The sequence below is a fragment of the Gymnoscopelus microlampas genome, assembly GCF_963454915.1.
Source record: "Gymnoscopelus microlampas genome assembly, chromosome: 3".
In the NCBI taxonomy this organism is placed as follows: Eukaryota; Metazoa; Chordata; class Actinopteri; order Myctophiformes; family Myctophidae; genus Gymnoscopelus; species Gymnoscopelus microlampas.
This window is the reverse complement of record NC_139940.1, coordinates 10,800,552-10,817,500: the sequence shown is the minus strand read 5'-3', so window position 1 is coordinate 10,817,500 and position 16,949 is coordinate 10,800,552. Positions and strand designations below refer to the sequence as shown.

Genomic DNA, 16,949 nt, shown 5'->3' with positions numbered 1-16,949 from the left:
CACACACACACACACACTCACACAAACATTGACGATGCAACACTTTTTGAGAAAGTACTCACACCACACCTGTGGCTTTAAAACCCAAGATAACCTCAGGTATGTACACACAACGTTGTCTCTTGCCAAAGTTGTCTGTTTTTTTTTCTTTTCACTTTCTCACAGACGACATAGTCATAGTATCTTGCGCCCAGCCCTCCCGGCATGCCACACACCACGCTACCTGTACTCCCATCGGGCTTTTTGACAGTTGTGTGAGAGAAAGTGAGAGATAGAGACAGCTAGATAGAGAGACGGAGAGAGAAAGAGAGGGATGATGCTGGCAGGTGGTGGGGGTTTAGACGGAGAAGGAGATCGAGTTCTGTACCTGTCCTCTGCACTTCAAACACCTTCTCCGAGCCGTCTCTCAGGTTTCCCTACCCCCCCATCCCCTCTTCTAACGGACAAGCGCAAAAAGCATTTCGTCAGCCCCCGAGAGACAGCCACAGTGCTGCTTGTGACAGCGACACGAACGCATCGTGCCAGACGGTCACGCACACTGTGTGTGTACGCCGCCCTACCGTGACCTCAGCTATAGAGTCTGGCTCTGCTCATTTGCCAAAGGGAAGGGGCGGAGTGATCATTTCTGTGTGTTATGATGGGTCCATCTTGGGGCTCCCGTGTTACCTGTAACCTGGGCACCAAGCTCCACCACAAGGCAGACTGCTTATCTATCTATGTCTGGGGGAGAAGACGTACCGTGCGTGTGTGCGTGTGTGCGTGGGTGTGTGCGTGTGTGCGTGTGTGTGTGTGTGTGTGTGTGTGTGTGTGTGTGTGTGTGTGTGTGCGTGTGCGTGTGCGTGTGCGTGCGTGCGTGCTGCAGTGTGGCTTGCTGTATTGCTGTCTGTCTCTGGGCAGGTTGGCGCTAAAGCTTGTCTATGGTCAGGTCAGCCGCGTCTAGCCTCCCCAGCCCTCTGTGGTTTATGATGGGAGGGTTCCTGAGTCAGCAAGGAGGCGAGTCTCGGCAAGACTCTGGAGAGACTGGAGAGGGAGAGAGAGAGACAGAGAGAGAAAGAGAGAGAGAGAGAGAGAGAGAGATAAGCAGGATTTTGTAAGTTCAAGGACTCTGCAGTCATTGCATTAACAGAAATATGCTGACATGATATGGTACTAGCCCCCTCTTGCCAGTTAGTGTTTATTCAGTCATGTAATGCTCGCTTTTTATTTACATAATTATGACATGTTGTGTTTTTTCTAATGTGGCAGTTTGAGTTTGCTGATTACATTTTAAGATTCATTCATTTACACAAGGTGTCTTCATGGGGTTTTTTATCACAAAAAAAAATCACCAGCTCCATGACAAAGGTCAACAGAGCGAGCTCAGTTGAGATATTTCTGATTTTGGGAAAGACAAACAAACCACCTATTCTGCTGAGCAAAGCTTATTTCAGGCTTGCACTTGTCGTATGTAGTAACTCTAAATAAATGTGTGTGTGTGCATGCGTGCATGTTTGTGTGTGCATGTATGTGTGTGTGTGAATTAAATGCCAAAATCTTAAGTGTAAGTTATCCTAACAAAAACGTTTTTAATAAATAATAATGCTTATAAGAATCACTTTAATTTCCCAAGCAAGTCGGTTTATTGTACTGGATAGAAGATGTGTACACTTACATTCCTTTAAATGCTGGGAATGATTTCATATCCCATTGTTAAAGATAAATAAATGAAACTTCCACACATAATCAAATCATCTCTGCTGTTTACATTTGCTCATTGATGTTTCAGTGTAAAATGATAATTGCCTCCACATGTACTGTATACACTTAAGGTACCATTAAGTTTGAACGTTTCCCAGAAATTGTACTTGCCTTGTTGCTCAATTTAACACTTGAATCCCACCATCTCCATTCTGGGGGGAACATTTGTCAAAAATAGTCAATCTACAACAACGACGGGTGTAGAGGGAAAAAGGAGCAAACCAAGAACATGAGCCAAAGGTCAAGTTTACTAAGCACTGAGGGTTTAAGTTGTTAAAAGTTTGAAATGAACAACAGACACTGATGATAGTGCTGTCAAACAAGTCTATGAATCTATTTATGAAATCTATGAAAAAGTTGAATCTGCAACACAATTGTTTACAATATATAGTGGGGGTCCCTGCTTCATCTCTCTCTCAGCTAAGGGGTCCTTGGCCTGAACAACGTCGAAAAGGGACTTGAGGGTTTAAGTGGATAAACACATTACATAATAACACATAATAATCACACAATAACAAATGCATTCTTTCTTTCTTTCTTTCTTTCTTTCTTTCTTTCTTTCTTTCTTTCTTTCTTTCTTTCTTTCTTTCTTTCTTTCTTTCTTCTATTCTTTCTTCCTGTCTTTCTCTCCCTTGGTTCCAGAGCATCTCTATACACGGACAGGGAGGCCAGCATCAGCAGCACTCTCGCATGTCCAACCACGACACCAGCATAGTGATCCAGCAGGCCCTGCCCTCCCCCCAGTCCAGCTCCGTCATCACCCAGGCTCCCTCCACCAACCGGCAGATTGGGTGAGTGTGACATTCAGCTGACAAAACTACACACAATGACACCTGACTACGTTACAGTGTGGACAGTATAAGGGCAGTGGAGTGGTTCTCAAACCTTTTCATTTCAAGGACCCACACATTTAGGTATGCGTTAGGTCACAGAACCCCCATAACTCCCAAGAGTGAACAAATGGAACCAAATGGACCCGTCGGGTTGGGACTTCTATAATACTGTCGATCAGTGACCGAGCAGATTCATCGACCGACCAGTAGAGCCGTGGATAGCCGTGGGGTAGTGAAGTGAATCAAAGCACGTGTAGAGAAACGGTTGTTGCCCCTTCCCTAGCCCCTGTAATCAGTGTTGCCATGTTAGCTTATTATAAGTGACTTTGGGCTTCTTTTTCTATTAAGTTGCTTGTAAAAATTGTTAGTTGCGGGTTGCGGTTTTAATTATTATTTAAACCAGTGGTTCTCAAATATTTTCATGAAAATGTTTAGTGCATTTGTGTTGTCAGAATGTTTCAAAAATATTCCAAATATTCCATATTTTATTGCAAGAGTTTTTGAAAATAGCCGAGCTTGTCGATCTGTTATTTACAAATAGCCGATGCATATAGGTTTAAAGTGCTGTGGCCATGTGGCCTATAAGTTGCATCTTTTGGCCTTGTTTTCCTAGACATGGTTGCTTATTTCTCTCACAAAATATAGCAACACTGCCTGTAAAAATGAGTCCTCATTAATGTCGGCTGACAGTTTGTGCTGAACTAAATGCCAACTTTTGCCAACAGACTGACAGTCTGTTGTAGATTGCAGTCTGTTGTACTCTGAAGTAGTCTGTTGTACTCTGAAGTAGTCTGTTGTACTCTGAAGTGTCTGTTGTAGTCTGAAGTAGTCTGTTTGGTGGAGAGTCACCTTCAGAGTTACAAATCTGTACAAAAATGGTCCCTGCTGGGACCATTTGGAATCCCCTGGAACCCCCCTGGGTGTCCTTGGACCCCACTTTGGACCCCACTTTGGATATAGGAAACCTGTTAGGTTTCCTATATCATTGAGGAACCCTCAGGAAATAGGAAAAAATTACCTGTTTTCCACCGGACCCAATGTAGTTATTATTTAGTCACAAGCTTTTATTAATACTTTTCATTCAATCTTTAAATCTTTCTAAAACCTTCAGAAATAGCTAACTCGGTATGTTCTGCTACTCTTGCGCGACCCTGTCATGCTCTGTTTATTTAGTAGGAATCTGAGTGAGCTAATAACACATATTTTGTACCGATATTTTAATTACAGTTAAATATTTCAGTGTTGAAAATTACAATGGCACAAAACTTGCATAAATGTTTAACTATAATGTGTTCAGTAGAGCACAGACCTCCACCAAGTTAAAAGTTAGTTCTTCCTTAGCCTATGATAAACCTTTTTCAAAAAGAAAAAAGACAAGAAAAAAACCCACATATATCATAAGTATGTGTTAATGTATGTTAGTCTTCTTAGAAGTTAAGTGCATTTTTGTGAAAGGCCACACACACACACCACCACCCCCCACCCGCCCGTTTTGGCCATGCAGTTGATGTGAAAAGTTAATAATTTCCTCCGTGGCCCAACCTTTCCACCAGGTTTTGTGGGAATCCGTTCATAACTGCTCAAGATATACTGCTACAGTAATAGCCAGCCACACAGACAGACAGACAGACAGACAGACAGACAGACAGACAGACAGACAGACAGACAGACAGACAGACAGACAGACAGACAGTGTTTCTTTTGTCTCAATGTGCAGTTTAGAAAGCTCAGCAGGAGACAAGTGTCACAGAGTTTCCCATAAGGAAGGCCCCATGGCAGGATTTAATACTATAGTATTAAATCGTATAGGAAGGGTTAACCACTTAGACCGGCGTCCTCCAAGGGTCTGTACTTGATCCCCTCCTTTTTTCACTCTGCGCCAAATCTCTTCTGTTGGAAAATAGCCGATCTACAACCGTACAACGCGTTACGACACAATCTTCGTCTAACATGACCAGCCCAGAATAGGGACGCTGTAACGTTCATGTGATTAACCCATTCAATCCAGGGAACGCATCTGTGGCATTTTAGATTTGAGCTATAACCATTATTTTATACTCATAGCTTCGAGCTTGTAGACCTGCTATTTCTGAAAAAAAATGAAAATGTGTGCAAATCTTTGAATATATTTATTTTTAAAGCAAACATTAGTAACTCAAATCTTTGCTTCTGGAGGGTCCCTGGAACAACATATTTTACGAATGTTCACTTATTGCACAAATTGTCACGATTAAGGGTAGAGATTGTGTGAGATTCTTTCTTTTCTACCTTGAACCGTATACAGTACCTCCAGTGGTGGAAAAAGTACTCAAATTCTTTACTTAAGTAAAAGTACCAATACTGCAATATAAAACTACTCTGTTACAAGTACAAGTCCCAAATTAAAAATGTACTTGAGTAAAAGTACAAAAGTATTGGCATCAAAATGTACTTAAAGTACCAAAAGTAAAAGTACTAAATATTTGAAAATAGCAGATCTACAAGCTCACAACGCGTCGCGATGCGACGCGTTGTGAGCTTGTAGATCTGCTATTTTCAAATAGCCTATGTGTAAAATAGGTTTAAACTGGTTAATGTATGTTTCATTATATCATAATTTATATCTGCAAAGTAACTAGTAACTAAAGTTTTCAAATAATTGTAGTGGAGTAAAAGTACAATATTTGCCTCTGAGATGTAGTGGAGTAGAAGTAAAAGTATTGGAAATTGGAAATACTCAAGTAAAGTACAAATACCTAAAAATTGTACTTAAGTACAGTACTTGAGTAAATGTACTTAGTTACTTTCCACCACTGAGTACCTCTCTCAGTACATCTGTTCCCTTTCCCACCATGCATCTGTATAGCGCTCCTCTGAATACAGACTGACTGACAGCAGGTCTGATGCTATCAGATATACTGTATGTATGTGCTGGGAGCCGTGCTGAGAGAAGTGTATCCCCACCTCAGGAGTGGCCCCGGTGGGGCGAGGGCCCCCGAGGCTGGGGCTCCTATTGTCTGAATCTCCTGATTGTCATTCCAGTGTAGTCTCTGAGGTAATGTCAGGGTTGTGTTACATCTGGATCTGGGAGAGAGAGTGTGTGTGTGCGTGTGTGTGTGCGTGTGTGTGCGTGTGCGTGTGTGTGTGTGTGTGTGTGTGTGTGTGTGTGTGTGTGTGTGTGTGTGTGTGTGTGTGTGTGTGTGTGTGTGTGTGTGTGTGTGTGTGTGGCCATTCATGTTTTGCCATGGATTCAGTATTGTCCCACACAGCAGAGCATGTCAGGAGGGTCCCGGGGGATGAGGATGAGGTCATCCACGCTGCCTGGGCTGCTCTTTTCCAGCGGTTTAACATTTCATGCTCTAAAATAGTCCTTTTCACTGTATGGGAACGGCCATCGCAAACCGCCTGAGCTCCGTTTCCTCCCCGTCGATTCTCGCTGCGCTGCAGATGTAATAACAGCTACGGCTTGGCCGTTGCACCGATGCCGTTACATTACTCTCTGTATCTGGTTGCCGTGGAGCCGTTTTGTAGAGCTTTGTTTTGTGTGTGTGTGTTTGCGTCTTGCCGATCTGTCGGCCCATAATGTGTAGCGTAGTTAGCATGGGTGCGTCCTCACATTGATTTTATAAAGCTCAGGAACCTCTGTGGGGCTATCGGCTTCTGGGCGCTAACGCCTTCATTGCGTAAATGCTTGCCTCCGCTTGACCTCACTTTTGTCTTTCCGTGTCGGAAACACAAGCCGTACGAACGTAGCTGTACGTCGGCTCACACGCCTCTCAATGGACAGTTGGACGCATGCCTGCAGCACAGCACACATGCACGCTATCACAAATACAAGGGCATGCACGTACGCAGACACAACATGTGCGTGTGCATGCAAACATAGACAAGATACACAACTTTCACTTTTTTACGTGATTTATGGATGTATCTTTGCCCCAAGAACAACGTGACAGGACCCGTTTTAAGCAATGAAGTGTTATTGCTCTATTATTCACTTGCATCAGCAATTACGACAGTCTTTGACAACATGAAGTTGAACCCCAGTGTCCTTATTCTGTGTCAAACATGCAAAAATAGCTGCTCTACAATCTCACAGCACATTGCATTGCGATACGTTGTGAACTTGTAGATCAGCTATTTTCAGCGAAGATATTTGTTGTAGAGGGGAAAATACGTAGGGGACCTAGTGTAGACCCCTGGAAGACTCTGGTCATTCACATTCAATTCGGGAATGCATCTGTGTCATTTTAGATTTTAGCTATAACCATTATTCTATACTTTGGCTATTCAAAAATAGCAGATATACAAGCTCATAGCCACGCTATGAGTTTGTAGATCTGCTATATTTGAAAAAAAAATGTGAAAATCTATGAATGTATATATTTTCAAAGGGAACATTTTTAACTCAAATCTTTGCTTCTGGGGGTCCCTGGAAGAAAATATTTTCAGATGGGGGTCCGTGGCCAAATACATATAATTGTGGGGGTCCTTGACATTAAAAGGTTTGAGAACCACTGATATAGCAACATACGTTTTTTCAGAAAACTGTTAGGACAAGACATCTTGTAGATGCGTTCCCGGATTGAATGGGTTAATTGGTTTTAACCCATTTCCAAGCTAAAGGAGATGCTTGTGAATGGTGTGAATGGTGTGATAAGTGTTACGTAGATGTGCGGTTTTTGGTCTGCATGCGGGGACACACAGTTCTAGAAAGCATTGTCTGATTCTGTCAGTTTCACCTTCACCTGTGTGTTAGCTAAACTAACAGAGGTTCAAATAAGCAGCTTCTGAGTAAATGTCATTTTGTTTTAAACAACATAAGCCGATACATTGCTCCGAAGCAGATGCCCTTGAAGGGACTCACGTTTTTTTTAAGCTTCTAGAGAGAGAGAGAGAGAATTCTGAAACCAGTGCTGTTAGCCAAAGTATCTGTGTGGTTGTATAGCAATAACTCCCGGTTGGATTTCGATGGTTGTCGCCCCCCTCATTCCGTGCCAAGCCCTGTGTGTGTGTTACCGTAAACCAGGCCTGTGGGCGAAGCAGCTCACAGACTCTTGAGACGGTCTCCGCGTTTGGGCCAGCACTGTGCCAATGTTGGCCCTGTGTAGATTTATAGCTTGGAGGAGCTAGTGAATATTGGATGGGAGGCCCATCACTAAGCCTGACTGACAACCCGACAGACTCATTGTGCACGGACACGGGTGGAATTTCATCCCGCTCTCGGAGAAGCAGCAATCACTGCCAGTAAGCAAAGAGAGAGGAGAGAGGAGAGGTGAGACAGAAGAGAGAGGAGAGAGAGAGAGACGCACACACTGTTGGAGCCCGGTTCACCTGACTTTACCTGTCATTAAAGCTTGTTCACGGTCTACTGATCCGTCAGTGATTTGTGACGAGTAGCAGGTCTACATCACGTGTGTGGGTCAGGGACCCCCCCCCCCCCCCAAAAAAAAATAGAAAATAAAATTGGTCACCAGATTTGTTCTGACAAAAGAACATTGATTTAGGAAGAATGTTGTTGTTTGATATATTGGAGGCTTGGCTCAATACAACAGTCAGATCTCAGTTTGAAACAGGCTGAGAGCCACAGAGAGAGAGAGAGAGAGAGAGAGAGGGAGAGGGAGAGAGAGAGAGAGTACTAGCTGACCTCATACAGCACATGCTGTTGGCCACATCTGTGATGATATGTGACATGTATGTGGTGGTGGTTCCTACAACAGAATGGCCTAAAAAGCCTGACTCATACTTTTGCGGTTTAAAACAAAGCAAGGAAGCGCTGTATGGATCAAATGGCTTGCTAGACAGATGCTCTTTGGGTGGAACAGGTAGATATACATAAACAAAAGAGTGCTGCTTTCCTCTTATTTCCCCAGTGGTCCGCCAGACCCTAACAAGGAAATAAAAATCCAGAGCAAAGAATCTCCAAGTGAAAATAGCATGGCAACTGGCCTTATACTTTTGCACGCATGTAAGCCCTGCAGATAGGACGCATTGTGAGCTTATAGATCGGCTATTTTTTGGCACATGACACAGTCATACGACAGAGCATAAATTGTCCATATGCCACTGTTTCAGTCCTCTGTAGATACTAGACAGGCTGCCTAGCATTAGGTCCATTCAATATAAATTAGAGTACTGCATACTGAAAGATTCTGTTAAGTGTAAAAGACTTTACACTTTGGGAGTTACATTTACAGTCAGGATATTTCCTGTGTGCGATCATATAACTTTGCTGTTATTGAAAGGGGGAAGTCAGATCTCAGAAGACAAGAGAGAGAGAAAGAGAGAGAGAGACAATGGGACAGACCTTATACTCCCCAGGGTAAGCTAGGGGGTTGCCCCGACCGGACTGAAGCGACTTGTTTATAACAATGGGGCGATGGGAATCGTACCACGTGTATAGGAAAGCCTATCTGGAATGAGTTGATTTCACACGATGGGAGAGCACAGGCAGATCTGGAAATATTCACATCAGCGGGAAAAGCGGACTGAGGAAACCCGTCCTCCGAAGGGACAGGTCTTCCACAGGAAGCCATTAGTGCCAACTAGCGGCTCCATAATCCGAGGTCTCCCTGCAGGAACTTCCTATACTCACAGAACTAACCACAGTTTTACAAACATGCCGCCTGCCGGGCCATTAGGTGACAGGTTCACTCCTTGTGTAGCAGTGAAGGAAGTCAAATAATTCTTCATCGAGGGAAGGGTTTGGCTAAACACGGCACATCAAAAGCGCTACTCCAAAAGGTCGTACAAATTAATGCACGATTGACAGATGTTCTTTTTTACTGGCCATTAGTAGATTATAGTGAGTGATTTATCAATTCTAATCACCTCATTTGTGGGAGGAAGTACCTTTTGTACCTTTTGTGAGTATTACTTTTTGCCTCCTACAATGCCGTGTTCTGTTGTCCTTCGGATGCCACTTTGTTTTATACGCCAGTTCTTTTAACCCATTAAAACCGGGAAAGCATCCATGTCCTTTTAGATTTTATACGTTGACTATTCAAAAATAGCAGATCTACATGTTCACAGAGTGTTGCTGCAAGCTTGTTATTTTTGAAAAATCTTGAAAGTGAAGAGGAACTATACTGATTTAGAAGGCATTTGTAGCCTCAGGTCTTTAATGGGTTAAACCATTTATGTAGTTGAAGTCGTACTTGATTAATACCACAATTGGGAAATCCTTAATTATCCATGTCTAGCAGCAGCTCTGCAGGCCGCTGAAAGACAGTTATCCGTAGCAAGAGGTGGAAATGTGAGCGTGTGGTTTTTGTGGAGACTTCTGTCTCACAGGTTTTTTTTCGTGCTCTGTTTACCACACCGCTCCCACAGAACCTCAACCCCCAGATCTCACCAAATGAAGAAAAATCACCCGGCTGCCGTGAAAATCAATTTAACCCAGAGCCCATCTGTCTCTGTGCCAGTTCTAAGACTCGGCCGAACGCGCGGCGCAGAGCGTCCAATGAATTAGGATAACAAGTCATTTTCATTGCTCCACAATGTTTACTAAAGAGCTCTGAGGCTTGGAATCAATTAAGATAGGCTTTCCTCAAGTCCATTTACTTTAGGGCTGAGCCGGGCCTGCAGCATGAAACCTGAGGACCCCATGCTCTCTCTCTCTCTCTCTCTCTCTCTCTCTCTCTCTCTCTCTCCTTCTTGCTCTCTCTCTCCTCTCACTCTCTTGCATTTTGTCTCTCCCCTCTCCGCCTCTCTCTCATTCTCTCTCTCTCTTTGTCAATCTCTCTCCCCCTCTCTATTTCATTTACCTCATGCTCTCTTTCACTCTCTTTCTCTCCCTCTTTTCTCCAACTCTCTCTTTTGCCCTCTCACTTTGCATGCTCTTTCTATCTCCTCCCCCTCCCTCCCTCCCTCCCTCCCTCCCTTTCTCTCTTAACTTCTCTCTCCCCCTCCCTCCATCCCTCCCTCCCCTTCTCTCCCTCCCTTCCCTCTCTCTTTTTCTCTCTCCTGCTCTCTGTTGTTTTACCCCCTTCTCTTTATCTCTCTTGTTTCTCCTCTCTCTCTCTCCCCCAACCTCTCTCTCTGTCCTTCATCTCTATCCCTTCTCTTCCTCTCTCTCCCCTGTCCTTTCTCTCTTTCCTCTCTCTTCCTCCCTGGTAGATCTGCACTGACACAAACCAGCGTTAAGGCCAGGCTCCTAAGAGAAAAGCAGCGGATCTTAATGTCACGGCTATCATTATCATACAACGGGGGGGGGGAGAGGGTTGCCCAACGGATTTGAATGCTTCTCTGCTTTTGAATCCTAAACATCTGGTTCTGAGTTATGTCAGCGCTAAATGTGTTAGACATAGCTAGTCAACCATGCGAGATACAACATTTCATGGAGACCTCAACCTTTTGACTCACAAAGGGAGACGTGGGGGGTGGGGTACGTGGGTGAGGGGCACAAAGGCACTGGAAACGATATCCCTCCATTCTGGTTGTGGAGGAATTCGGGGACATCATATCTACAGTGTTGCATACTTAGTCCCACCTCATGTAACGAAAATATATTTCATAATGTGATATACAGTATACATTTCATACTGTACTATATATGTCGTTGTTGGGCAGCAACCTTAGTTGTATGTCCAAACCGGATATTCTTCAGGACATGGAAAAAAGACTTAACCATTTTCAACCTGGCATCCCTATCCCTAAGCTCACAACGCATCGTATTGAGACACGTTGTGTGGTAGATCGTCCATTTGGCATTTTCACTACGTTTGCTTAACACGGTCATTCAACGAAATATAATTAGTATAATTAAATAATTAATAATTAATAATTAATTCATGAAAAAAACTAAAATATGTAATATGGAGATACAAGGTTTCTGCCCAACAGTGACAATATAAAATATCCATTTATATTTGAAACATACTTTTCAATTTAGGATTATATTGCTTTTTGTAGTATGGTTAGTGCCGTGTGTAGAGTTGATTTTCTTTAGAACAGGTGTTTTTCAAAATAGACAGTCATTGACCTTTTTTTTTTTTTTTTAAGGAATGGAAATGTATTGTGAAAGTCCCAGGAATGTTGGAGCTTGCAGCACACTAGAGTAAAATTAGTCAGTACTGTGGAATTGATTGCACTACATTTTGACCAAATCTCCCCCCAGGGATCAATAACATTTGATCTAATCTCTAAATAATGGACTTTTCTCTACGTTAAGGACCTTTTGAACCTCATCGTCCTCAGCAGCACTGACCAATGATGTCAGCAAAACCTTGCTCTCTTATTGGCTTGCAGAGGGAGTTTTCCTGGCTACTTCCTAGAACTCGGTCAAAAAAAGAGAAAAACATTGTTTTTCTCATTGTTCTGTAAGCAGATTGAGTAATGCATTTGTTCCTGATTGATATATCGACAGAAGGAACGTTGAGCCAGAGACAGCAGGGAGGCACTGGAGGAAAGTTTGGTCGGATTCGAACCCTGTCCAGCAGGGTTCACACTAGGGCTGCAACTATCAATTCTTTTCTAAGCAATTATTATATTGGTAACTTTTTCGATTAATTGACATTTACAAATATTTGTATATGTCAATGAATCGACTAACCACTTAAGCGTTATTTTAGTTCGATGAGAATATTAAGTATACAGTAAGTGCTATCTATATTGCACCTTTGTCAATTGGTACTATATACTGTATAGGACCATTAGATGTACCTAAACTAAGAGGAAGACCAGTAATCTCTAAAGAACCAGGGGCTAAACGGGTTCTTTGTATGGCAACGGTGCTACAGTATATTGCACCTCAACCACCGCAAAGGTTTTTGTTTTGTGTGTAATGTGTATTGGTTAGTGGCTTAACCAACCACACCATTAGTGGTATAGTATTTCTCACGCACATGTATTGATTTTTGTTCTTACTTCAACGTGGTCCAGTGCATTGCATTTCCATTTTGTTCACAATCTTTTGTGGTAACTTACTTTATCCTGTTGATTTCTCTATATCACATTGATTGATTGAATACTCTATTAGCAATTTGCAAAAAAAAAGCACAGGAAAGCTTTGAAGCGTGGCTGTCACATATCTACGCTGCGCTCTGCAGGAAGTGACTTTGCACGCTTGTTCCCACATGGCTTAAAATACATGTTATTTTTCACACCTCTCAGTGCCTCAGCATCTTGTGGTCCTTGTCTCGGCTTGTATCGGAAGTGAGCACAAATAAATTGCAGGCTTTGTGCTCTATAAAAAACAACAACAAAGAAGTGCCATGCGAGGCGATGCAGCGTGCAAGCGACAGAGCTGCTACTATGCTCCTGGCATGCCTTTTCAGCAAGATTTTTGTGATTTGCCAAATGCTGATTAGAGCCCACTGAATGCGTGGTTTAGGGTGGGGTATCGTTGTTTATAATTGAGTGAATAATCAACCAATATGTACAGTAGCCGTGCTGGCGAACATGTTTTATCACGGCAGTGCAAAAGATAGACAAAATGATTCCTCCGACTTGGCTGTGGAAAAATCATTGTGACAGGGCAGTCTACAGAGTGCTATTTCAGCACTATTAGGGCTATTGTTTCTTCACATAAATCATAATCATAGCATTCCTTCCTACTCCTAGAGCCATATAAATGATTCCAAAATGCACCGCTAGTGAAGCGTGAACAGAGAGCAAAGTGTGTGCTCAAAAACGTGAATATCAGTAATAACCCAAAATGTTTTTTCTGACATTTTGTACACGCTAATTGATCAATTGATCATATCTCGATCCTGTTAGAGGCTGAGGGTGTTGAATGATTATGGTATTTAGATATTTTGCAATGAAGCCGCCTCCTTCTTACTGTTGATAACATCATAAAAGTGGATTGGATTGCCGGAATTAAATTATCATTAAATGACCATTATAAATCACGCATTTTGTTCTACAATTTCATAACGGTCAGGAGGCCTTTATTCCACGTGTCAGATTAAACAAACTCGTTCCGTACAACTCCAGTGTATTTCCCGTGCCATTGTGGCAAAGCAGAGGAGTCATGGATATGTTAAGCCAGATTTATACTTGGCTGCACACCGGTGTCGCACACTGAAAACAGCAGATCTACAGTACAATCTTGTGAGCTTGTAGATCTGCCACGGTGCACAACACCTTTAGTGTCGTGCACCGTATCAGTTACAGAGCGTTACAGAGCGTTGGGCCTTTTCACTTTTTCCGTGCGCAAAGCTCTGACCTCACGACCCTAACAATTTAAACCAAACTTCCTTTATTATTGTTTATGATTAGATCGCATTTAGCGAGCGTGCGATAAGGAGGAAAGTCCACCCCCGAGGGGGTCCTGGACAGATGCAGAACACCCGAGAGACGCTAGCCCTCCCAGGGGGCCCTTGTTGGACAATACCCCACACATCAACACGCGGCTGGCTAACACGGCCGGCGGTGGTCCGCGAGCTGCACACGTGTGAAATGTTGCGGCAGTGGGGATGGGGGGGGGATGGGGGCACACGGACACTGTGTCAGAGGCAGATACAGAGGAAGGAAGAAGGGGGGGAGAGAAAAAAAAAGTAGTGCAGTGATGAATTAAAGAGAAAAAGAGGGAGAAAGAATGAGAGAGAGAACGCAGGATGTACATCTGACCTGAATTAAGATGAGCTCATTGTGTACTTGCAGCGGGGTTTAATAGCGCGTTCGGAGAGCAACGCCCAGGCTCTGTTCCCTGCTCATTCCAGCGGGCCTGTGTCATCACTGCCCTGGGGCCACCACACATGCAGGCAGGCTCCTGCACGAGCGTGCTCACACTCTCACACACACACACACACACACACACACACACAGACGCGCGCGGGACATGCCTTGCGGCTGCACAGGATCGCAGGACAGGGTAGTTGTGTGTGCGTGTGTGTGTGTGTGTGTGTGTGTGTGTGTGTGTGTAGGGGGGGTGGATGTAGGGCAAATGACAGAGGTTGATACAGCAGAGGAAAGGGGGATCAGAGGTAGATGGAAGAGAGGAAATGAGGGATCAACAGGGTGTAAGGTGGAGGAAGAGAGAAGAGAGAGGGATCAGATGTGGACGAGGAAGAGGAGGAGAGGGTTCTCAGACTGAGGAGGGAGAACAGAGAACCACCGGGAGGATGGAGGTGGAGGAGGAGGAGAGGGAAGGATGGAGATGGAGATCCTGGACGGATGGACGGGCTGACGGGGGGGATCCGAGACTAGGAGGGAGGAGACGAACACAGGCAGAAAGGAAAGGTGGAGGAGAGGATGGAGAAAAGACGAGAGGGTGGAGCGCGGGGGGGAAAGAGGGATCGCTTCAGCAGAGAACAAGAGAAAAATGACGGACCATTAGATGCAGACCAATGGAGAAGATGGGAGACAGAATAGGAATGGATAGAAAGAGAGGAAGATCAGGTGGCTGGATGAGAGGGACGAGAAGGATCCAGGAAAGGGAGAGAGCGAAGGATGAGGAAAGGGGAATCTTTCAAATTGGAGAGGTTTTACGGTCAACTTTGACAATGTTTAACCAGAATCCTATTGTTCCATTGTGAGAGGAAGTGTTATATCAGATTTTCATGTCCTTCTCACAGTAGGTTATAGGATTCAGGTAAAAAAAATTGCTAAAAGCCGCGTCCTTTGATAAACAGACAGGTTGCACAGGTTTCCAGAAGTTGCGACAGTAAACATGGCGGAGTATCCCAGGCGCACCGCGGTTAGGTCACCGCCGCCGACGACACCGCCGCGACTTGTTTCTGATCCGCCGCTGTTCCAAACGAGTTGCAGAGACGCTTTCACTCTTCCCAGAGTCTTGTCTCGTCGTTGGGGGGGGGGGGGGTGGGGTGGGGGGTGAGGGGGGGAACCCCCGACCGAGCGAGCGAGCGCTTGCGCGGTGGGGGCCAACGCGCGGCGTCTGTGGCTAATCAATCGAACCCCCGACGGGACAGTTTGTCATTTACTGAGAGAGGGAGTGAACAAACACCACACGACCATAGGCACTCCGCTAATTACTTGCAGCGTTATCATCCCCCCCCCACTCCCCTCCCCTCCCCCCCCCCCCCCCCGCCCTCCCATCACAGCATATCTGCACTCTGGCATTGCTTAAATCGTCCCCAGATTCCCCCATAGCAGAGGGAGGGGTTGGTTATAGAAAGACACCCCCGGCCGCTCATCCCAACCCACCCCACTCCTGATCCCATCCAGTGTTGCCAGATTATTCTGTGAGAGAAACAAGCAACCAGGTCTAGGAAAACCAGCCCAAAAGAAGCGACTATGGGCCGCATGAGCACTTTTAACATATACATCAGCTATTTGAAAATAGCAGATCTACAAGCTCACAACGCGTCGCGATGCGACGCGTTGTGAGCTTGTAGATCGGCTATTTTAAAATAAAATTTCGCGGGGAAATTATAATAAGCATATCTGGCAACCCTGATCCAATCTCAGCCTCCATCCATCCAGCCATGCAGCCGTCCGTCCAACCATTCACCCATCCCTCATTTCGTCCGTCCATCTGTCCGTCCATCAGTCCGCCCGTCCATCCATCCATCCATCCATCCCTCCATCTCTCCACTCCTCTCCTCTCTCTCTCGGGCTAATAAAAGTCAGGCTGTGTCGTAAGCCATTAGGGCTGATTTATTTGATCAGATTCGTATTATTTCCTCAGCCCAAACCCCATGGCACTCTCCTCCTCCGCCCGTGATTAAAGGCAGTAAATCAGAGGCAGGTCTCTGCCTAGTGTTTACTCTGAGAGCCAGGGCAGCTGCAAGCTGTTTGAGGCCCTTGTTTCTCCCCCTGTTTACCCGCGTTCCCATGGCGACCGCACCGCCAGTCTCTCTCCCGAGCGTCTGGAACTGGGCCCCGGGCTGTTTTGGTTACATTCGAAAGTTTTTTCGTGCTGCTGTGTCTAAACCCCCCACCACCCCCCTCACCCCCCAACACTAGAGCTGACTTCATTCCACAGACAGGATAGTTAGCGCAGCGAAGATAGAGAGAGAGAGGGAGAGAGAGAGAGAGAGGGGGAAGGAAAGAGACACAGAGAGAGAGCAAGCGAGCGATGCTGGACGAGGGAAATAAAGGAGGGAAAGAGCGAGGTGGAGAGGAGAGAGAAGAGAGGGAAGAGAAAGAGGAGGGAGGGAGGAAGGGAGGGAGGGAATCGAGGGGCAGGCAGGCAGGGGGTGGGGGGAGGGAGAGAAGCCAAGAGCATTACATCATTGCTGGAGCAAAGTCAGAAAGGGAAGGATATGAGTCAGTGCACCTCTCTCTCTCTCTCTCTCTCTCTCCCTGCTGCTCTCTCTCTCCCTGATGCTCTCTCTTTCTCTCTTCCCCTTCCCCTCTCTCTGTCTCTCTCTCTCTCTCTCCCTGCTGCTCTCTCTTTCTCTGTCTCCCTGCTGCTCTCTCTCTCTCTCTCTCTCTTTCTCTCTCTCTCTCTCTCTTTCTCTCTCTCTCTCTCTCTCTCTCTCTCTCTCTCTC

The 16,949-nt window shown here is 45.0% G+C and overlaps 1 protein-coding gene across 6 annotated transcripts in view; it reads left to right on the top strand.

Annotated features, from left to right (window-relative positions):
- creb5b (cAMP responsive element binding protein 5b) overlaps positions 1–16,949 on the top strand; it is an 83,128-nt gene that overhangs the window by 22,747 nt on the left and 43,432 nt on the right. For all 6 annotated transcript variants that reach the window (XR_014600475.1, XM_084052826.1, XM_084052825.1 and 3 more), the window contains one exon: positions 2,380–2,528. Coding sequence is in view for 5 of the 6 variants with exons in the window: in XM_084052826.1 (XP_083908952.1) it covers positions 2,380–2,528 (149 nt within the window). In the remaining variant the exon portion in view is untranslated. The remainder of the gene's footprint in view (positions 1–2,379; positions 2,529–16,949) is intronic.